This window comes from Ruditapes philippinarum, unplaced genomic scaffold (genome assembly GCF_026571515.1).
Source record: "Ruditapes philippinarum isolate M1 unplaced genomic scaffold, ASM2657151v2 ctg2552_1_1_1_1, whole genome shotgun sequence".
Taxonomy (NCBI): Eukaryota; Metazoa; Mollusca; class Bivalvia; order Venerida; family Veneridae; genus Ruditapes; species Ruditapes philippinarum.
The window spans coordinates 125,738-142,325 of record NW_026865226.1 but is presented as its reverse complement, the minus strand read 5'-3'; the positions used below and the strand labels follow the sequence as shown (position 1 = coordinate 142,325).

Genomic DNA, 16,588 nt, shown 5'->3' with positions numbered 1-16,588 from the left:
TTTATTTTGCTGGTCGAGAATTACAAATGTTAAATAAAAAATGGGTAGAATGTTTTACTATTATATCGGAAGTATCACAAGCAATTCACTATCTCGATTTGTTATCAACGTTCATAATTGAATATTACTTTGTCATTATTTCTCTGAGCCAGATACCTATTTGATTTCAATAAATGATGCCAGTGTGGGAATGGTATAAAGTTTTGAGCTATTTCTATCATACATGTTTAAAATCATTTCACATAAAATGAACTCTATCACATTTAATTATTAAAGACTGAAGGAAAGATAAGAAATAAAATGATAGCTTATCATATACTACCACTAAAGTGCATTAACTAGCACAATACTCCAGACACGAGTTAATGAATTATTCTATATAAATTCGGTTATAGGTATTAATTTAAAATGAACATTATTTCGGTGTTTGTGTTGATATTTCTCCGTATTACAGAAGCAGCAGATGTACATATATTTGTTAGCACACAAGGCTCAGATCAAAATAACGGGTAAGTATATTAGAACAGGTTGAAGTTTTCATGTTACTGTTTTATTATACCATAGCTAAGGGTTTGTCTTGATAATCGGTGCAATTCACGGCACAAAATAAAACAAGGCATTAAAAACAACCCAACTTAACGTCAGTATTAATTTATTATTTAAAGTTTATCATAATGTTGTCTTAATGATTTCTATCCATTCATTTAAGTGGATAGATCTACAATGGGCACGTTTTACATTTATGAAAACAATAGAAATATATCATCTGCATATTCTTATAAAATATTGCTTGAAAAAAAGTTGTTGATAAAGATCTAAAAGATTCAGTAAGAACATTCGAATATGATGAATAATAAAATTCTGTTTTAGAACAACTTATCTGCTTCATAAATATATGTAATATCAGATCACGTATCTAACACTTGCCAACAGCATTTCTAATAATTATTTCGTGGTTTGTTACTTAATACTATCAACATAATTATTCATTGTATCACAGACCTTCCATTTTAGACCCATTCACTTAAATGTGTAATAATCATTTCATTCATTACGTAAAAATAATTTATTTATTATGTGTGATTGTGTTAAACTTGATTGTTACTCGGATGGTCTCCTTTATTTTGCTTAGATAATTCATGAATCAAGATGGCAAGAATACTACCGTATATTATAAATGTTTCACATTTGTAGCAGATGTTATAAGCTATGGAACAAATTAGAAATGAGATGTTCATACTTTTTAAAACTGTAGTAATATGTTTATACGTTACCAGACTAACCACAACCTCTGCAGTTCAAACAATACATCATGCTCTGGTACTTGCAGGGAAAATCACTGTCCATACAACAGGTAAGTGTTTTAACTTTCGTTAAGTAACGAAACAATAATTTGTTACTGAAGTATTATGTTTGTTTGTTTGACTGGTTTTTATGTCACACCAACACTACTAGGTCATATGGGGAAATCCCAGCTTTACTCGTGGAAGAAGACCTCAGCATTATTTCAAGCACACGGAATTATTAAAGAGATGGCAAAAATGCATAATAAATGTAGTTACAAATTTCGTTTTGTTATGAATGATTTAGCTCATAAGTATATCATTTTATATAATTTGTCATGCCAGATGCAAATATCATTTAGAAATATATAATAAACAATATTTCAAATAATGATTTACATTATAATGTTGAAGAAGTTTATTTAATATTTGTATTTATCAAAACAAAATGGACAAGAACAGCTTTCTTTAGATATTAAATTATATATCATATCGATTTCCATAATTGAGTCGCGTCACGAAAAAAGCAACATAGTGCCTTTTTCGACCAGCATGGATCCAGACCAGACTGCGCATCCGCGCAGTCTGATCAGGATCAATGCTGTTCGCTTACCAGCTCTATAACAAGTAGAGAAACTGATAGCAAACAGAATGGATCCTGATCAGACTGCGCGGACGCGCAGGCTGGTCTGGATCCATGCTAGTTGCAAACGCACTATGTTGGTTTTGTCGTGAAGCGGCTCAAATGTTTCATATAATGTAGTATATGTGGAGCTAATGACTGGATATCACGACCTGGCCAGTACTCTCGTTGTCAGAAGAAACAATATTATAATAAGAGCTTACAACGATGAAGAAGTTCACGTGGTAATTATGTTCACATTGATTATACCTTCGTAGAAGGTTCGGGTAAAATCCCGTTAAAACTTTGATTCGGTATCGCCTTTAAAGAAGTATTACTGTTTGACAGGATGCATAGATGTTATCTTAAAAACATGTATATAAAAATGGCGGGTTACATAAACTAAAATTAACTCAGTATCAATTTGGCATGTATCAATCTTGACTGATACAGTTCTAAACGTATTTAAATCAAATCTATATTGTACATTAAAGTATGTTTCAAAATGTATTTTTGTCCATTATTATTAAGTTTTATAGCCCCTAGCTACAACATATGCTATAGCGATATACAATTTTCAATTTGTACATGTATAATTTTTACTCACCCTTTGAAACATTATCTATTTATTCATACGCTATTACAAATGACGTAGTTAAAACAAAATCAAACTGGACAACTATATTATATAATTTAAAAAGTCGTAAATAAGATGAAACGGTAATGTAAATTTTATTATTGCATTTATGCAAGATATCTAAGATCATCGTGTAAGTTCATTATGAAAAACATAAATTTGCTCTCTGGAATGAGGCTAAAATAAAAAACGAACTATACTAGTATTCATTTGAAGTCAGACGAATTATAAAAAAATTATTTCTTATCTTGCTCATCAAATCTTATGTATTATTTGTATATAACACATATGTATGCACACATATTTTCTTTTTCATATGCCATCAAACTCATTCTTATTTTAGACTGGAGGTCAACGCGTTCCTATCTCTCTGTTCAAGAAAGTCACAGATCAAGCAATTCTATCAAGACTGCCATCAGAGTCTCGGGCGCACGTTAGTTTATGTACCATTTACTAGCAGAGTAGAAATAATCTATTACTATAAATCTCCTGAAGCCGTGTCGAAAAACACTCTATTCGTAATGATTTGATCAAAAACAAATCACAAAATTTCATTTTAATCAAACCATATTACTTTTTTGTATATACAAATGTATACAAACTTGAAGTTATTCAAATAAGCTAGACATATGCTCAATTATAATAGTAAAAATAGCACAGCAGCAACTATGTTAATAAAGCTTTCAGTTTGATATCTTGATATCTAAACTTTTTAAATTAAATTTGAATTTGGAACAGTTTGCAGATAGAAAGAAATATAGCATCCGCTAAGACTATGGACACATGTTTTAATGATATAGGTAGTTATATAGTAAAAGTACGGTTGCAGTTTACCTGATTAAGGTACTGTTGCATTATTTATTCAGATTCGTGTAGCACATCTACCTGATATTGGTATAACAAACTATGGCAAGATGGATTGTTATGGAGGCTGGAAATATAGTGATATGCCGCTAGAGTTATTTTACAACGGGAGCCCTTTGCAACTCTCTCAGTGGCCTGATGAGGTTCAAATATTTTATCTCCTCTTAAACTCATTTTACTTCTTTTGATGAAACTCTTTTGATAAATTAAAACTTTACAAAAGGTACATTTTGAGTAATGTTGGACTATCCATTCTGTTTTAATATAGATACAGTATAGGGTAATTATTTCTTACACCATATGTTAATGTTTAAAATGGACTTAGTTGTTTAGAATGTCAATCAAGTATATGTACCAAAATACCAGATATGATGAGGAATCTTGTGAATTATATTTCTATTATTTAGGGGTTCATCAATATTGTAGAAATTCCCGATGGTAAAGACGGGCTTAGATTTCGGTATAATTCGACAGTCCCACAAACGTGGCACAACGAAACTGATCCATGGGTTTATGGATATTGGTAAATTCATGGCTAAATCAATTAATTAGTTTTGCTCTAAAAAGATAAAGATACATCCATAAATTGACATCTAACGTTAAAGCGGGATAGGGAGACCTTAGATGACAAATCGTTACATGACATGTCACATATTGCTAGTCCAGGCATTCTTATATTTGTTTAAAACTGAATGGAAATGGAAAGTAATCGAATTGTCCGTACAGGAAGAAGAAAAAAGATATTGACTTAGTGCATAGGTAAAAGTGGAGAAAGATTAATCAGAATAATGAAAAAAAGTGTTAGATCTCCAGGCCAAAATGATGGGAAGCGTCTTTGATAAGCTTTTTATATTAGAACATTCTTATTTCAAACCTTATTTCATAGATGTATTATTATTTTACTTTAAATAAAGCACCATTTGTTTTTTTAACAATTCATGTTAGGTTTTGGAGCTGGAATGACAGATCTGCTAAAGTGAAATCTTTGGATGCATCAACTCGAACTGTAACATTGGCTGAAAAGATAAATTATGGTCTCACAATAGGTTAGATAAAATATACATATCTTTTTGGAAAATGTATGTGTTAAATTGGTTTAATTACCAATTAAAATTTTGCTAAAATACTTATGTTCTTATTTTGTGAACAATTGTTATGCATATTAGCGATAATTGTCGATTAACGTTACTTGTTATACTGTTTAAAAAATACTGTTTGTAAAATTCATTTAGAATTTGTTGATCTAACTATAACAAATGAGTACATTTTATTAAAGTTTTGTATAATGCTTGAAACTTTATAACTGAAAATAAAAAATATTTTGTTTGGCTTTTTTACATTTTAATTGACTCTTGGCCTTTTGTTTTTAAGATTTGTCTCCAAATCAAAATATATAAGACATTTTGCTTTTAAAATTATTACACACAATGGCAAATAAAAACATATTAGAATTAATCAACTCATGAATATATTATAATTCTTTACTGTCAGTCTTACGAGGTTAGTAGATAGGTATCGCTTTGATATAAAACTTGTTTAACATAAATGGTGGTTGGTTAAGATTATTCATTATAATTCTGTACCTTTGCAACACCTGAAGGTCACTGGGATGATCCCTCATCGGGTTTCAGGAAACAGGGCGGCTACTTTAAGTTCATCAACATACTAAGTGCGTTGAATAAGCCTGTGAGTACTGGTATTGTTTTGGACTCTTTATGAACTATAATCACATAACACAATACAAATGGACACATATGTCAATATGACTTTGAGAAAAATATAGTTTGTTTGCTCTATTTGAATTGACTATTTAGATATTGACATGGATTATCTATTGATTGTTTACCTTTGTCATCTCACTGATTTTTACTCTTCCGTACAATTGTTTACATTATTTGTCAAGAAAAAAGGTCTGTTTGAAATTACATCTATATTTATATATTGTATCTTACATCGAGCATATATTTTTATATAATAGGGAGAGTACTACATAGACAGAGAGAATGGCAATGCTTATGTTTGGCTTCCAAATGCTGATGGAAATGCAAAGACAACAGATATCATCTACGCTTCTACAATCAGCACTTGCATACTGTAATAGTTTTACTCTTTTGAAAAGCAAAATGACGGCGGCTATGAAAAGATTAGATTTAAACGATTAAATATTTCTATAATAATCAATAACCTATCTTTTCAGTTTCACTCTTGAATTATCTTTAACTGTTATGTAAACAACAGACTCAGTGGGTATGATTTACATTTTATTTTGTGTCTGACATTTGCTGTTTCACAAAGGTTCATTATCCAAGCAACAGGTTTTAAAAAAGAAACTAAAGCATACACTTTTGTCTTTATTTTCATAAGAATTAATAAAGGTGTCCGGCAAATAACACTGGAGGGGTTTACACTGGAAGCTTGCAGAGGGTTTGGAATACAAGGAAACAGTTTACACAACATACAGTTATCAAAGTTAGAAATAAAAAACACTGGTAATGTATTTTTTAATTCAATTTTGGTTATTATATTATATGACAAACGCATGAGTCAGAGCTAAATAAAACAGTGAATAATGCGTTGAATTAGATAATCTCGCAATGAATGATACAGCGATCAAAAGTAAAAAGGTGCTTGTGCTCCCAATGAACCACACAAATTGATTTGAATAGATTTGGAATCAATAATTAAGTGATTCCGTTTCTACAGTGAGTATTCTAATAGTGACGTTCTAGATTTTATTTACTAATTAATAATTCTTAAATGGTGTAAAATTTAGTTTTAGACATTATCAAGACAGCAGTTAAATTGTAAATATACATGTGTAAAAACTGTATTGAGAAACATCGATTGTTTATAGAGTAATGTATGCCAATTGAAAATACATTTTTATATATACATACTTGTTATGACGTTCGAACTATTTTGGATGAACTATTCCATATACAGATTAACCCTTTCACTGCCATAGGGACGGCTTAAGCCGTCCCTGTTATTTTCGGCGTATTTGCCATATGGACGGCTTTAGCCGTTTCTATAAAAATAATAGTTATAATAATAAATTAATATAATAATAAAAATAATAATAAATATAAAGAAAATTATACCATCGACAATAATTATTATTATACTAACAGATTTGGAAACATATATAATTATTATAATACTAATAACAAATGATAATAATTATATTAATTAACAATATAGTAATTTCTTAGAAAATCCTCTGGCAAATAGGTGAACAATAAAACAATAACCCTCTGGCAGGGAAAGGGTTAAAGTATAATTTCCTATTCCATATACAGATAAAATTATCTTTTCCTTAGCAATTAATATTAAATTAAACTCTATTTTTGTTTATACGTAAACAGGGTCCAACTGAAACCAACCTTGGGTGTCAAATTGTCAATTCTATTTTTCAAAACAATATGTGTAAAGATGCACTCGAAACCGCCGTTAAAGCATAGAACTAACTTTTGATATGTTCTGTTTGTTTAGGTCAAACGGCTGTAAAGTTTAGTGGTGACTCCCGAGATTGTTCTATCAATAGATGCCTCATACATGATACAAATGGTGGACTCTTAATTTACGGTATTCCAAGACTATTGTTTATAATTCATTTCCTTTTTCTTGTTCTATTATCACCTTCTGTTATTAGAAATTTTTTAGATAAGATTTGTATCGCCTTTTTATGGACAAAAATATCTTGATTGCTGTTAAGTTACGTACATAAATAAATCATTTCGTAAATAACCGAACGATTACACTGAGCAGAAAAATTTGCTAAACTGTTTTTGTCATTTTAAGGTGGAAGTAGATATTCACTGCAGTCATCGGGACATACAATAGAGAACAATGAGATATATGACTACTCGAGAACTCGTGCAATTGGGAGTGACGGTATAAAGGCGATAGGTGTTGGTCACGTGATAAGATACAATCACGTGTATTTCGGACAGTATACCGCTGTTTGGTATTCGGTTTGTGTTATATTTATTTCTTACAAACATGAAAGTGGTTTCAGCGAAAATCTTCCGATGCGCTTTCTCTTATTTTTATGATTTTATATTCATCCTTCATAACAATACTTTCATATCTATTTTACTGAGTGATAAAGTCATTTTTGTTTTCTTCTTACTATGTCAACATGTTGCTTGAGTTCATACCAGAATGTTGTTTACAAAAATAAATGCATTAAGACCACGTTGTGTATTTATTTTTATTGGCCATAAACTTCTATTTTCATTGGCTATCAACTACTAGTATCACATTAATTTCAATGATAGTGTCAATAATTGCATAATTGCTTATATGCAGATTATCATGTCTATTAGCCTGGTAAGACCTAATCATACCCGTGCTCTTCACGTTGATTTTAAGAAATTTTGTAGCTTTAAATGACATCGTACATGCCTTGTCTATCACTTCTCATAAACATAGTTTATATCACTGTAATCATGTATTTTAGGGTAACGATATCCTGATGGAATACAATCTACTTAATCACAACTGCCTTAATGCATCAGATTGTGGAGCTTTTCATACTGGTCGTGACTGGACCACTGTATGTATCTCACATTATCTTTTGATAGAAAAAATACAAATAATACATATAAACCGTGATTTTATCAGTATGATCTACATACTCATATTTGTCTTTGGGTAGATTCTATTATTTCATAAATAAAATATTCAGAATAAAGTATCTTGTTTTGAAATTCAGTAACCTCACAATCTCTCAAATTTACGTTAGTTGATAAGATGCTAATGAGGTCCTTTTTATATCATTACCTCTTAGCGTGGCAATATAATACGCTACAACATTGTGCACCATACATTGAGACTTGTACCTGGGGCTGACGTCAGGGGAGTGATGTTAGACGACCAATCCTCAAGCACCCGAATAACAAACAACGTTTTCTATAACGTAGGTAACAGTTTTGCATACATAAAAGATAAAGGAACTTTTGGTAAATGCTTGGTAAAGAACATGTGTGGTAAATGTAGTTGTTTTGTGAGATATTCATGAAACATACGTATTAAGTATTTCTGTCCTCTTCATTGTACTTTAGCATAGAGTAAAATAATTTTTTAGTTTATAATTTATGTATATATATTGACAAAGAACGTAAGTCAGCAAACGTCGAAGAAAATACAAGTAATACAAATTATAAAACGTCAACAGTGTAGTGTTGTCAGAAGACTAAAACTATTTTCAGCTTAACTTTGAAACTAGATTTTCAACGGAAATACCTTTTGTAATGAATAGAGAGGAGGACAATGTGGTGTCCAAAAAGTTAAATCTGATTTCTATTTAATCTTTAAAATGTAATGATCAATACTTATTATGTGTGGAATATAGGATATGTTTATAATATTATGTTTTATGCATAATACTTGTTGTTTATATAGAACCACGTTCATGCAAACATTGGAGGAGGGCGATATAATATCATTTCCAACAATGTGATGTATAATGCCACTGGCCATAGTATACAAGTAGACAACAGGGGGACAGCACATACCAATGATCAATATCTCATACAACGGCTTCATGTATGGTTCTTCTTTTATATAACACAAATATTTTCCTTTGACATGTGATTTTGCCCTAACAAGTAAAAATTGTATGAACTTAATCATTTTCCATTGTGCGATAATAAAATTAAATGATTTTTAAAAGAACATTCTTATAGTCATAACAGAAGGCATTAATAATAATTTAACTTTGGTAATTTCGTTGATAATATTGAAGACGGACAAAACCCAACACGTCAAAACCCCACACCTCAAAATTTAAAGAGTGGACAAAACCCAACACATAAATTTTAAAGAGAGGACAAAACATCACACCTGAAATTCAATAGAGTGGACATAACATTTTTTATTACTAAGCTGTAAAGACCTTTGATTGACAATAAAATAAGACACATTTTCGAAACTTTAAATAATTAATGATAATAAAGTATAACGAACGTCTACCTTTTGGTTTTTAATTAACAGTTTGTAATATTTGAATGTTTACCCTTTGATTTTGATATAACATTTTGTTATATTTGTATAGTCTTTTATCAATCTTACCATGAAAAATAATTATATTAACAATATCAAATTGTTCTAACAAGATCAAAATCATATGAACTGTATGGTTTTACAACAAATAATTATGTATGGGGTTATGTCCACTCTATAAAATTTAAGGTGAGGGGGTTTTGTCCACTCTATAAAATTAATATGTGGTGTTTTGTCCACTCTATCAAATTTTGAGGTGTGGGATTTTGAGGTGTGGGGCTTTGTCCTACATTTGGATCATATAACATATTGTTCTAGATTTTACATATTATTCATAAATATCATATAAAATACTACGACGTTGATTGAAAGACTAAATATTCCCATAAACATATACAAAATATACCATATTGTTACTGAAGTTATGTTACAAAATACTGTAATAATGTTTACTTGGTCATATATTTTCGTTAAAAAGACAAAGGGAGTTAACGTTTCAAAACTATATGATAAATGATCTACGTATTAATTTCCCTTCTTTAAATGCAAGAACACCACGTTCAATATTTGTCATATAATTTTTATAGTGTGGAAATATTTCATATAGATTTTTCTACATGAAGTCTAACTAAGTAAAATCAATTTTGCATTTTCACATTCTGTTTTGAAATTGGAATCTGGAAGTTAACAAGTCGATATGTTACGCTTTAAATTCAGCAGGGCAAAAGAATAAAACATGAACACACATGTTTTTAGTAAGCTTTATGTCAATAGTTAGATTGCATTGTTTTTTTTTCAAAATATTATACATCTTAATTCTAAATGAGTTGTGATGTTGAAAGAATATACTAGCATTTATTTATAACTCTATTGGTGGCCTGCCATAGGATGTACGAATAAAACACTATTAAAAGTAAAATTTACAATATTTTTTATATTATTCTTACAATAATGATTCCTACTCTTCATGAATGAGAATATTTGAGTTGCAGCTGTTTAGGAATGTTTATTTTCCATCACAGGCAATTAGTGAGACCAATATATGACATTTAAAAGTTACAAGTAAATGTAATTTTCTTGTCATGACAGGCTGTACCTTACAACAGCTCTTTATGGTTACTGCGATATCCAGAATTACAATATCTCAATTTAAAAAATGCCAGTTTACCAGAGGGTAAGAATATACTTATGATAATGTTACAAATATACATGAGTGGACTTTTGCATGCTAAGCCATTTTATAGATATATTCTGCAATGTGCTTGATAACATAATTCCTTTTTCTTACTGATTTTCATTCTAATATAATTTTATGTGATTTATTTATTTTCATTTATTGAAAGTTTATATTTTCTCGTACCTTTTAATTAAGGTCTTCTTGTCTTGAATATTTGATTAACGAAACAATGGTAAAGCAGCATATGTCAAGAAGATAACATGAAATTTTCTGTCTCACTATTATTTCTCTTCAAAAACATTATATAGTACAAAGAAATCAAAAAGTTACTTAAATATCTTCATATTTTAACATTGTTGCACTGAAAACAGAAACTTATTTCCAGTACCACGTGATGGCACATGATAATATCGGGACCTATGATCCGGATCAACCAGAGATAAACTGCTTTGGTTTTGATTTTTGTGGTTACTCGTGACACTAAAAATATAATTGATTAATTATGCCATTCATGTATATATGATGACCAGAATTTTTATAGTATTTTTCTCATTGCTGCAATCTAAAGACGAGTGTGTTTAATATCTGTTTAACTATGGCCATTTTCTTTTGATACAGGGAACCAGATCGTAAAGAATTTGGTGTACAATGCTCAACACCAAGAGTACGTGTATAGATATAGCAATGCTTATATTAAGCCTAACTTCTTCAACATATCAGAAACAGGATTTGTAAGTACACTTGTATCGCTCTACCAGTTGTTGCTTTGTTAAACAAGAATTAAAATATGTTTTCCCATACAACACTCATGTGACCCATGATAACAACGTATTTGTTTAATTTTGAACCTTCATGAACCGAAGGTGATTAGCCTTTGAAAGCCTTTGCTACCAACATGTAGCACGTTCGTGCAAGTCTGACTCTGAGGGTTAATTGGTTTTGTGCTTTTAAAATGTTAAATACATTTCATCTTTGTAATTCATGTGATTATAAGCCATGCATATTAAGCTTTCCCTAGGTATTAGTAAATTAGCGTTGTTGTTTTTAATTGTATTTAATCAGTCACTAGGAAAAACAGATCATTTCGATGTTGACAAGGGTGATTATAGACTAAAATGTTATGCTGCCGAATGGGCAAACCATGTGAATTTCGAACAGGTTCCTTCACCGAATGATGTAGGCCCAAGATTGTCAGTTGGACCAACATACATCAAAAGAAGTATATAAAATTTAATTCAGTTTTCATACATAAAAAACACATATGCACAGCTATACATTCCTGATCGCCAGCGAAAAGAAATATACTAATTATGATTTCAAAGAGACAATTTTCATATCTTTGAGCATTCTGTAAACGTTTTTGCAATTTCTATAATCAACATGTTTGATGATAATGAAATTCATTACGCATCTTTTGGCATTCTCAATATTCATGTTGCAGAGCTAACTCTCATTGTATCTTTTTATATCTATAATTCAAGTCAGTACTTCTCTCGTATGCTTGACGAAAAGCAATAGAATACAATGTATCAACAATTTCAAAATTATTTTGTTCTCGTCCTTAAAAAGAACTCTCTCACATGGTAAATCTGACGTCAATCTCGCACGTGTGCAGTACACATCGTCCGGTAACAACAGCACCGGTATCAGCATATCTACCAGATGGATCACGACATAATGATCTGTTTAATGTATCGGAAGAAGGTAAAACAAAAATATCGTATACAACATTATTCAGTGATGAACATAAGCTCCTTTTTAAATTAAGTGAATTAACCTGGAAATAAACATTTGCAGGTATTCAAAACGGAGTGTATCACCATGAAATATAATTTTACAAATAAAATGTATTCCATAGTATCAAAAATCATAATAGAACAAACAAATTCATTGTTAACCATTTGTATAAACAACTTTGACTGATATCTATACGTGGTATACTTTTGGAGATACAAAGTAAATATCTATGGTAAATCTTTTAACATAATATCTATGATAACTTTTTCAAGAGTGTCAGTAGAAGTGGTATGGACGCTCTTGGCTTCGTAACGAATAGACAACAGAAAGAATACCTCATCTAGAAATTGATAAAAAAAATCGTGTATTAAAGATAATTTAAATCTTACATGTGATTCAATTACATTATTTCACATTTTGAAAATCACACAGTGGTAACCATACATATTTCTCTCTAGGGTGTTGGTTAAGTGTTTCTAGTTGCACAGATCATCCTACAGCAGTAGGAACATACAGGGACATATATGGAGAACAACATGGACATGCTGCTGATAATGAGACAATGTGTTTTCACAGAGCGGTAGCTCAATGGCAATATTGTGGGTCGCATAAAAATGAACAAGTTGCTGCCATTTACGGTCCCTCAGGTAAATAATATAGAGCAATACAAATAAGACAGTACACTGGCGTATAAAAATTGAACATTTGATTAGATATGATCGTATTTCTGGTTTGTTTTAAGACAAATAAGACGAGTGATATTTCGTATGTTATGAGCCATTTTGAAAGGTCAATTGAAAGACGTGGAGAACCTCTTAGACTTTCCATCCCTTACTTTGATTATAACATGCATAAATATTAACTAGTTCCTCTCAGCACAGTGTGGGCGACTTTGGTATTAAAACCATGCTATTTTGATGACGTACACTGAAATATTGTCGACAAAACTAAGTTTCATCTTTATATATATGCAAAAACATTTTGTTAAATGTAACATTAAACACCTTTCGTACATTTAATCGAAGATGTTAGTTTTATTTATTATGTTATTTCAATTTAAAGATCGTTCAGCACGACATAATTGTTGTGAGTGCATTTTTTGGTACTTTAAGTTCTTCATCCAGTATTCCTCACTTAAATACTGTTTAATCACCCTTTAGGGATATGTGATCTGCTTTTTAATTTTATTTTTGTCTTTTGACAGCTAATCTGTGATATGCAGGTTTCATACCCTCTTATCCCCTTTTAAAATTCCATTTTATTAAGTTTCGTCCATTGTTTTCTCGATTAGGGCACACGCATTTTATTACTTGGAGGATCACATGCCGCTTTTCATGGAATAGCAATATCGTGTCACATTGAAGGTTCAATGTTTACCGCGATATGAACACATCTGTGGATGTTTCAAAACTCAAAATTGTATCATCAGTTTATCGTAAATGATGAATTCTACCTAAGCCGTTTCGAGGAGATGGGGGGGGGGGGGGGTGCGTGAACGATAGCTTGCAATTAATACTACAATCCATGGACGGACTCGCTACAACTTATTTCAATTTTGCCGTGTTGGGTTTTCTTTAGGGAATCTGTTTTTCTCTATGTTGTATTAAAAGAATAGATGTTTGATAGGTGCAACAAGATTAGCAGGGGATGGTTGTTTTATGGCAAAGTATGGCTGCCCCAAACACGGCGGGCCAACAGACGGCCATGTCCTCCACACTGGAAATATATTCCGTGATACCTATGCTGAGCAACATGGAGCAGCCACTGATGAAGAAAAGTGTTTGTCCCGAGCAATTGCTCAGTGGGTATATTGTGGATCTAGCAGTAATCATCCGATTACTTCAATATATAGACCTACTGGTATGTCACTCTGACCAAAATATTAAAGCGTAAACAATAGTTATGACTGTCATTATTTTCTAATAATATTTCGAACATTTTCTTAATATGATTAAGATCGTTCAAGATAAAGATTGTTTGTTTGATTTTCTGTTTTGGAACCAATTTTAACAAAATATTAAGTATATCTCGGCGGTCAAACTGCCTCACATGCGTTCCATAATAGCTCACCAATACCAACAAACAACTCCGCGAGTGACCGATCACTAGTCCCAAATGATTTCTGTACAAGTGGCGAGAGACAAATGATAATAAGACTCAATGTCCGAGTTCAGTTGACACAGAGAAATTGGGGCTTGCCCGCGATCAAACCAGCGAATCTTGATCACTGCTAGGAATCCCATGCTCTAAAGAATTATTTTGGGTAATGCGGACGGGCTTTATGAAGGTAATGTACGAAAAATCTTTATTGGCAGTGCTGGAAACTAAGCTGTTGCAGGTAATGTAATAAATTTTACTCGTTGTCGTCAACATCATGTCATTAATTAAAGCAACTTGCTCAGTCACTAATAAATACCAAATAACACGCTTTTAATACATGCTTTTCGTTGGTTTATAGAAATATATCAGTGATATAAAACTGGTAATTTCACTGTTTGAAACAGTGAAATTACCACTTTGATAATTTCACTGTTTTGAATTTAAGCCCCTTACGTTGTTTCAGGGAAATACCAGCGTGCACAGAACTGGGTACCAACTTAATGATGTGACGTCGTAAATGACGTCACGTTGTATTATTATTTGGCGCGCTTTTCATTCAGTATTAGGTTTAATGTCTTTTTAAAACGTTTCTTTGCATATAATAAAAAGAAAATTTGTTTAGTTTAGTGTAAGATCGAAATATATTTCACCTTGTGAACACCAAAAGTTCATATTACACTCGTGGCTGCGCCACTCGTGAAATATACCTTTTGGTGCTCACTCGGTGAAATATATTCCGATCTTACACTGAACTAAACAAATATCCTCTATCTATTTATTAAACAGGTGCAATCCGTACAGCCGGTTTTGGTTGCTGGATGCATGTGCAGCATTGTCCAAAACTTCCCGACACAAAACCTATGTTCTATGATGCATGGGGTGCTGCAAACTATCATACAGGTAGAATTGGAATAAATTAGATAAAATATTTGTAAATTGGTGTTTAGTGTAATGGCATTTAAACCGAATATACGACTTAATGAAACATCTAATGCAAAAATAAATTAATGATCATGGTTACAGAATGTGTTTATAACTCTATGTTGTTGTATACACTATTCTCACAATAAACAATAACTAAACAAAGCACGTTTTTTTGCTGTTACAGATGATTCAAAGGATGCTTGTCTCAATCAAGCGGAATATTACTGGACAAAATGTGGATCTGATGACAGATATCCAGTTACAGCATTTTATAGGTCGTCTACAGCGAGGAAAACTTTCCCATAATCTATCTTTTACATATAATATATTTTAACCAAAGCCAAGGCTGTTTTTATTTTATTGTGTCCACAGTTTTTGGCCCCTAGAAGATACCTTTGTACTAATATTTCAATTAATCTCTTCCTATATATCATATAGTTAAAAGGAATCAAAACATTGCTTCAATAACAATTATATTTTTGACTTTTTTGCTTCAAAAACAGTTCACTTGTCCGCCATCGAGATATACATTCTTTAAATATACTACGGTCGGGATATTTATAGTACGGCGTAACGGTGTGGATCCCGGGACATTATTAACAAATACATTGCTTTGGATTTAATATTTGTTGTTATTTGTGGCAATGAAAAGTTTGTAAAATTATTTAATAAATTAATTATTACTATTTATTGCCACAACTTACGACAAGTATCGAACTCCTAACAGATTAATCCCTTCTCTTGTTTTTGTTGTTGTTTCAATATCTCATAGCAGTGGGTTAGCTTATCGTATAATTTTGAGTATCTTTTTACCAAATTACTCATCTGTTTTTGTCTTTCATGTTCCCTTTCAGTAATAACTGAATTTTGGACTATTTTATAGTTAACAGAACCAATAAGAAAATAACAATAAAAAATGGCAACAACATGTAATACAAATACGATTTATTAAAATACAAAGCTCATTGGTACCAATGCATACAAAATAGAATATTGTTACCCTTATATCTCTTTAAAGTTTTAGTCTTTTACAAATTTGATAATTCATGAAATAGAATGACATTATAAATTAACTACATACACCAATTTAAAATATTTATTATATGAAAAAATGTTTTGGTCTCTTTGATATATAAAATGTTAAATTTGATATATACAAAAGGCACATACATACATACATACATACATACATACATACATACATTAACACCCTTAAACGAGAACAGATGCATTCGTAT

General features: G+C 31.1%; 1 protein-coding gene across 1 annotated transcript; it reads left to right on the top strand.

Moving 5' to 3' along the window:
- Positions 1-338: 338 nt before the first annotated feature.
- On the top strand, positions 339-15,694 carry LOC132728256 (uncharacterized). The gene is made up of 23 exons (XM_060713863.1): positions 339-509; positions 1,278-1,354; positions 2,047-2,150; positions 2,886-2,975; positions 3,409-3,549; positions 3,814-3,929; positions 4,352-4,452; positions 5,007-5,092; positions 5,385-5,500; positions 5,771-5,895; positions 6,899-6,991; positions 7,208-7,380; positions 7,869-7,964; positions 8,199-8,327; positions 8,813-8,956; positions 10,502-10,586; positions 11,208-11,320; positions 11,652-11,808; positions 12,159-12,293; positions 12,785-12,973; positions 13,953-14,186; positions 15,213-15,326; positions 15,535-15,694. Exons 1-23 carry the CDS (start codon positions 409-411, stop codon positions 15,654-15,656), a joined length of 2,841 nt encoding a protein of 946 aa, XP_060569846.1. The 5' UTR covers positions 339-408; the 3' UTR covers positions 15,657-15,694.
- The last annotated feature ends 894 nt before the right edge of the window (positions 15,695-16,588 follow it).

Bases quoted from the DNA above. Each gene is read 5' to 3' on its own strand.
- LOC132728256 (XM_060713863.1), top strand. From the start codon at position 409: ATGAACATTATTTCGGTGTTTGTGTTGATATTTCTCCGTATTACAGAA. The intron at 5,896-6,898 runs GTAATGTATTTT...CTGTTTGTTTAG, and splicing joins GTTAGAAATAAAAAACACTG to GTCAAACGGCTGTAAAGTTT. The intron at 11,321-11,651 runs GTAAGTACACTT...GTATTTAATCAG, and splicing joins ACATATCAGAAACAGGATTT to TCACTAGGAAAAACAGATCA.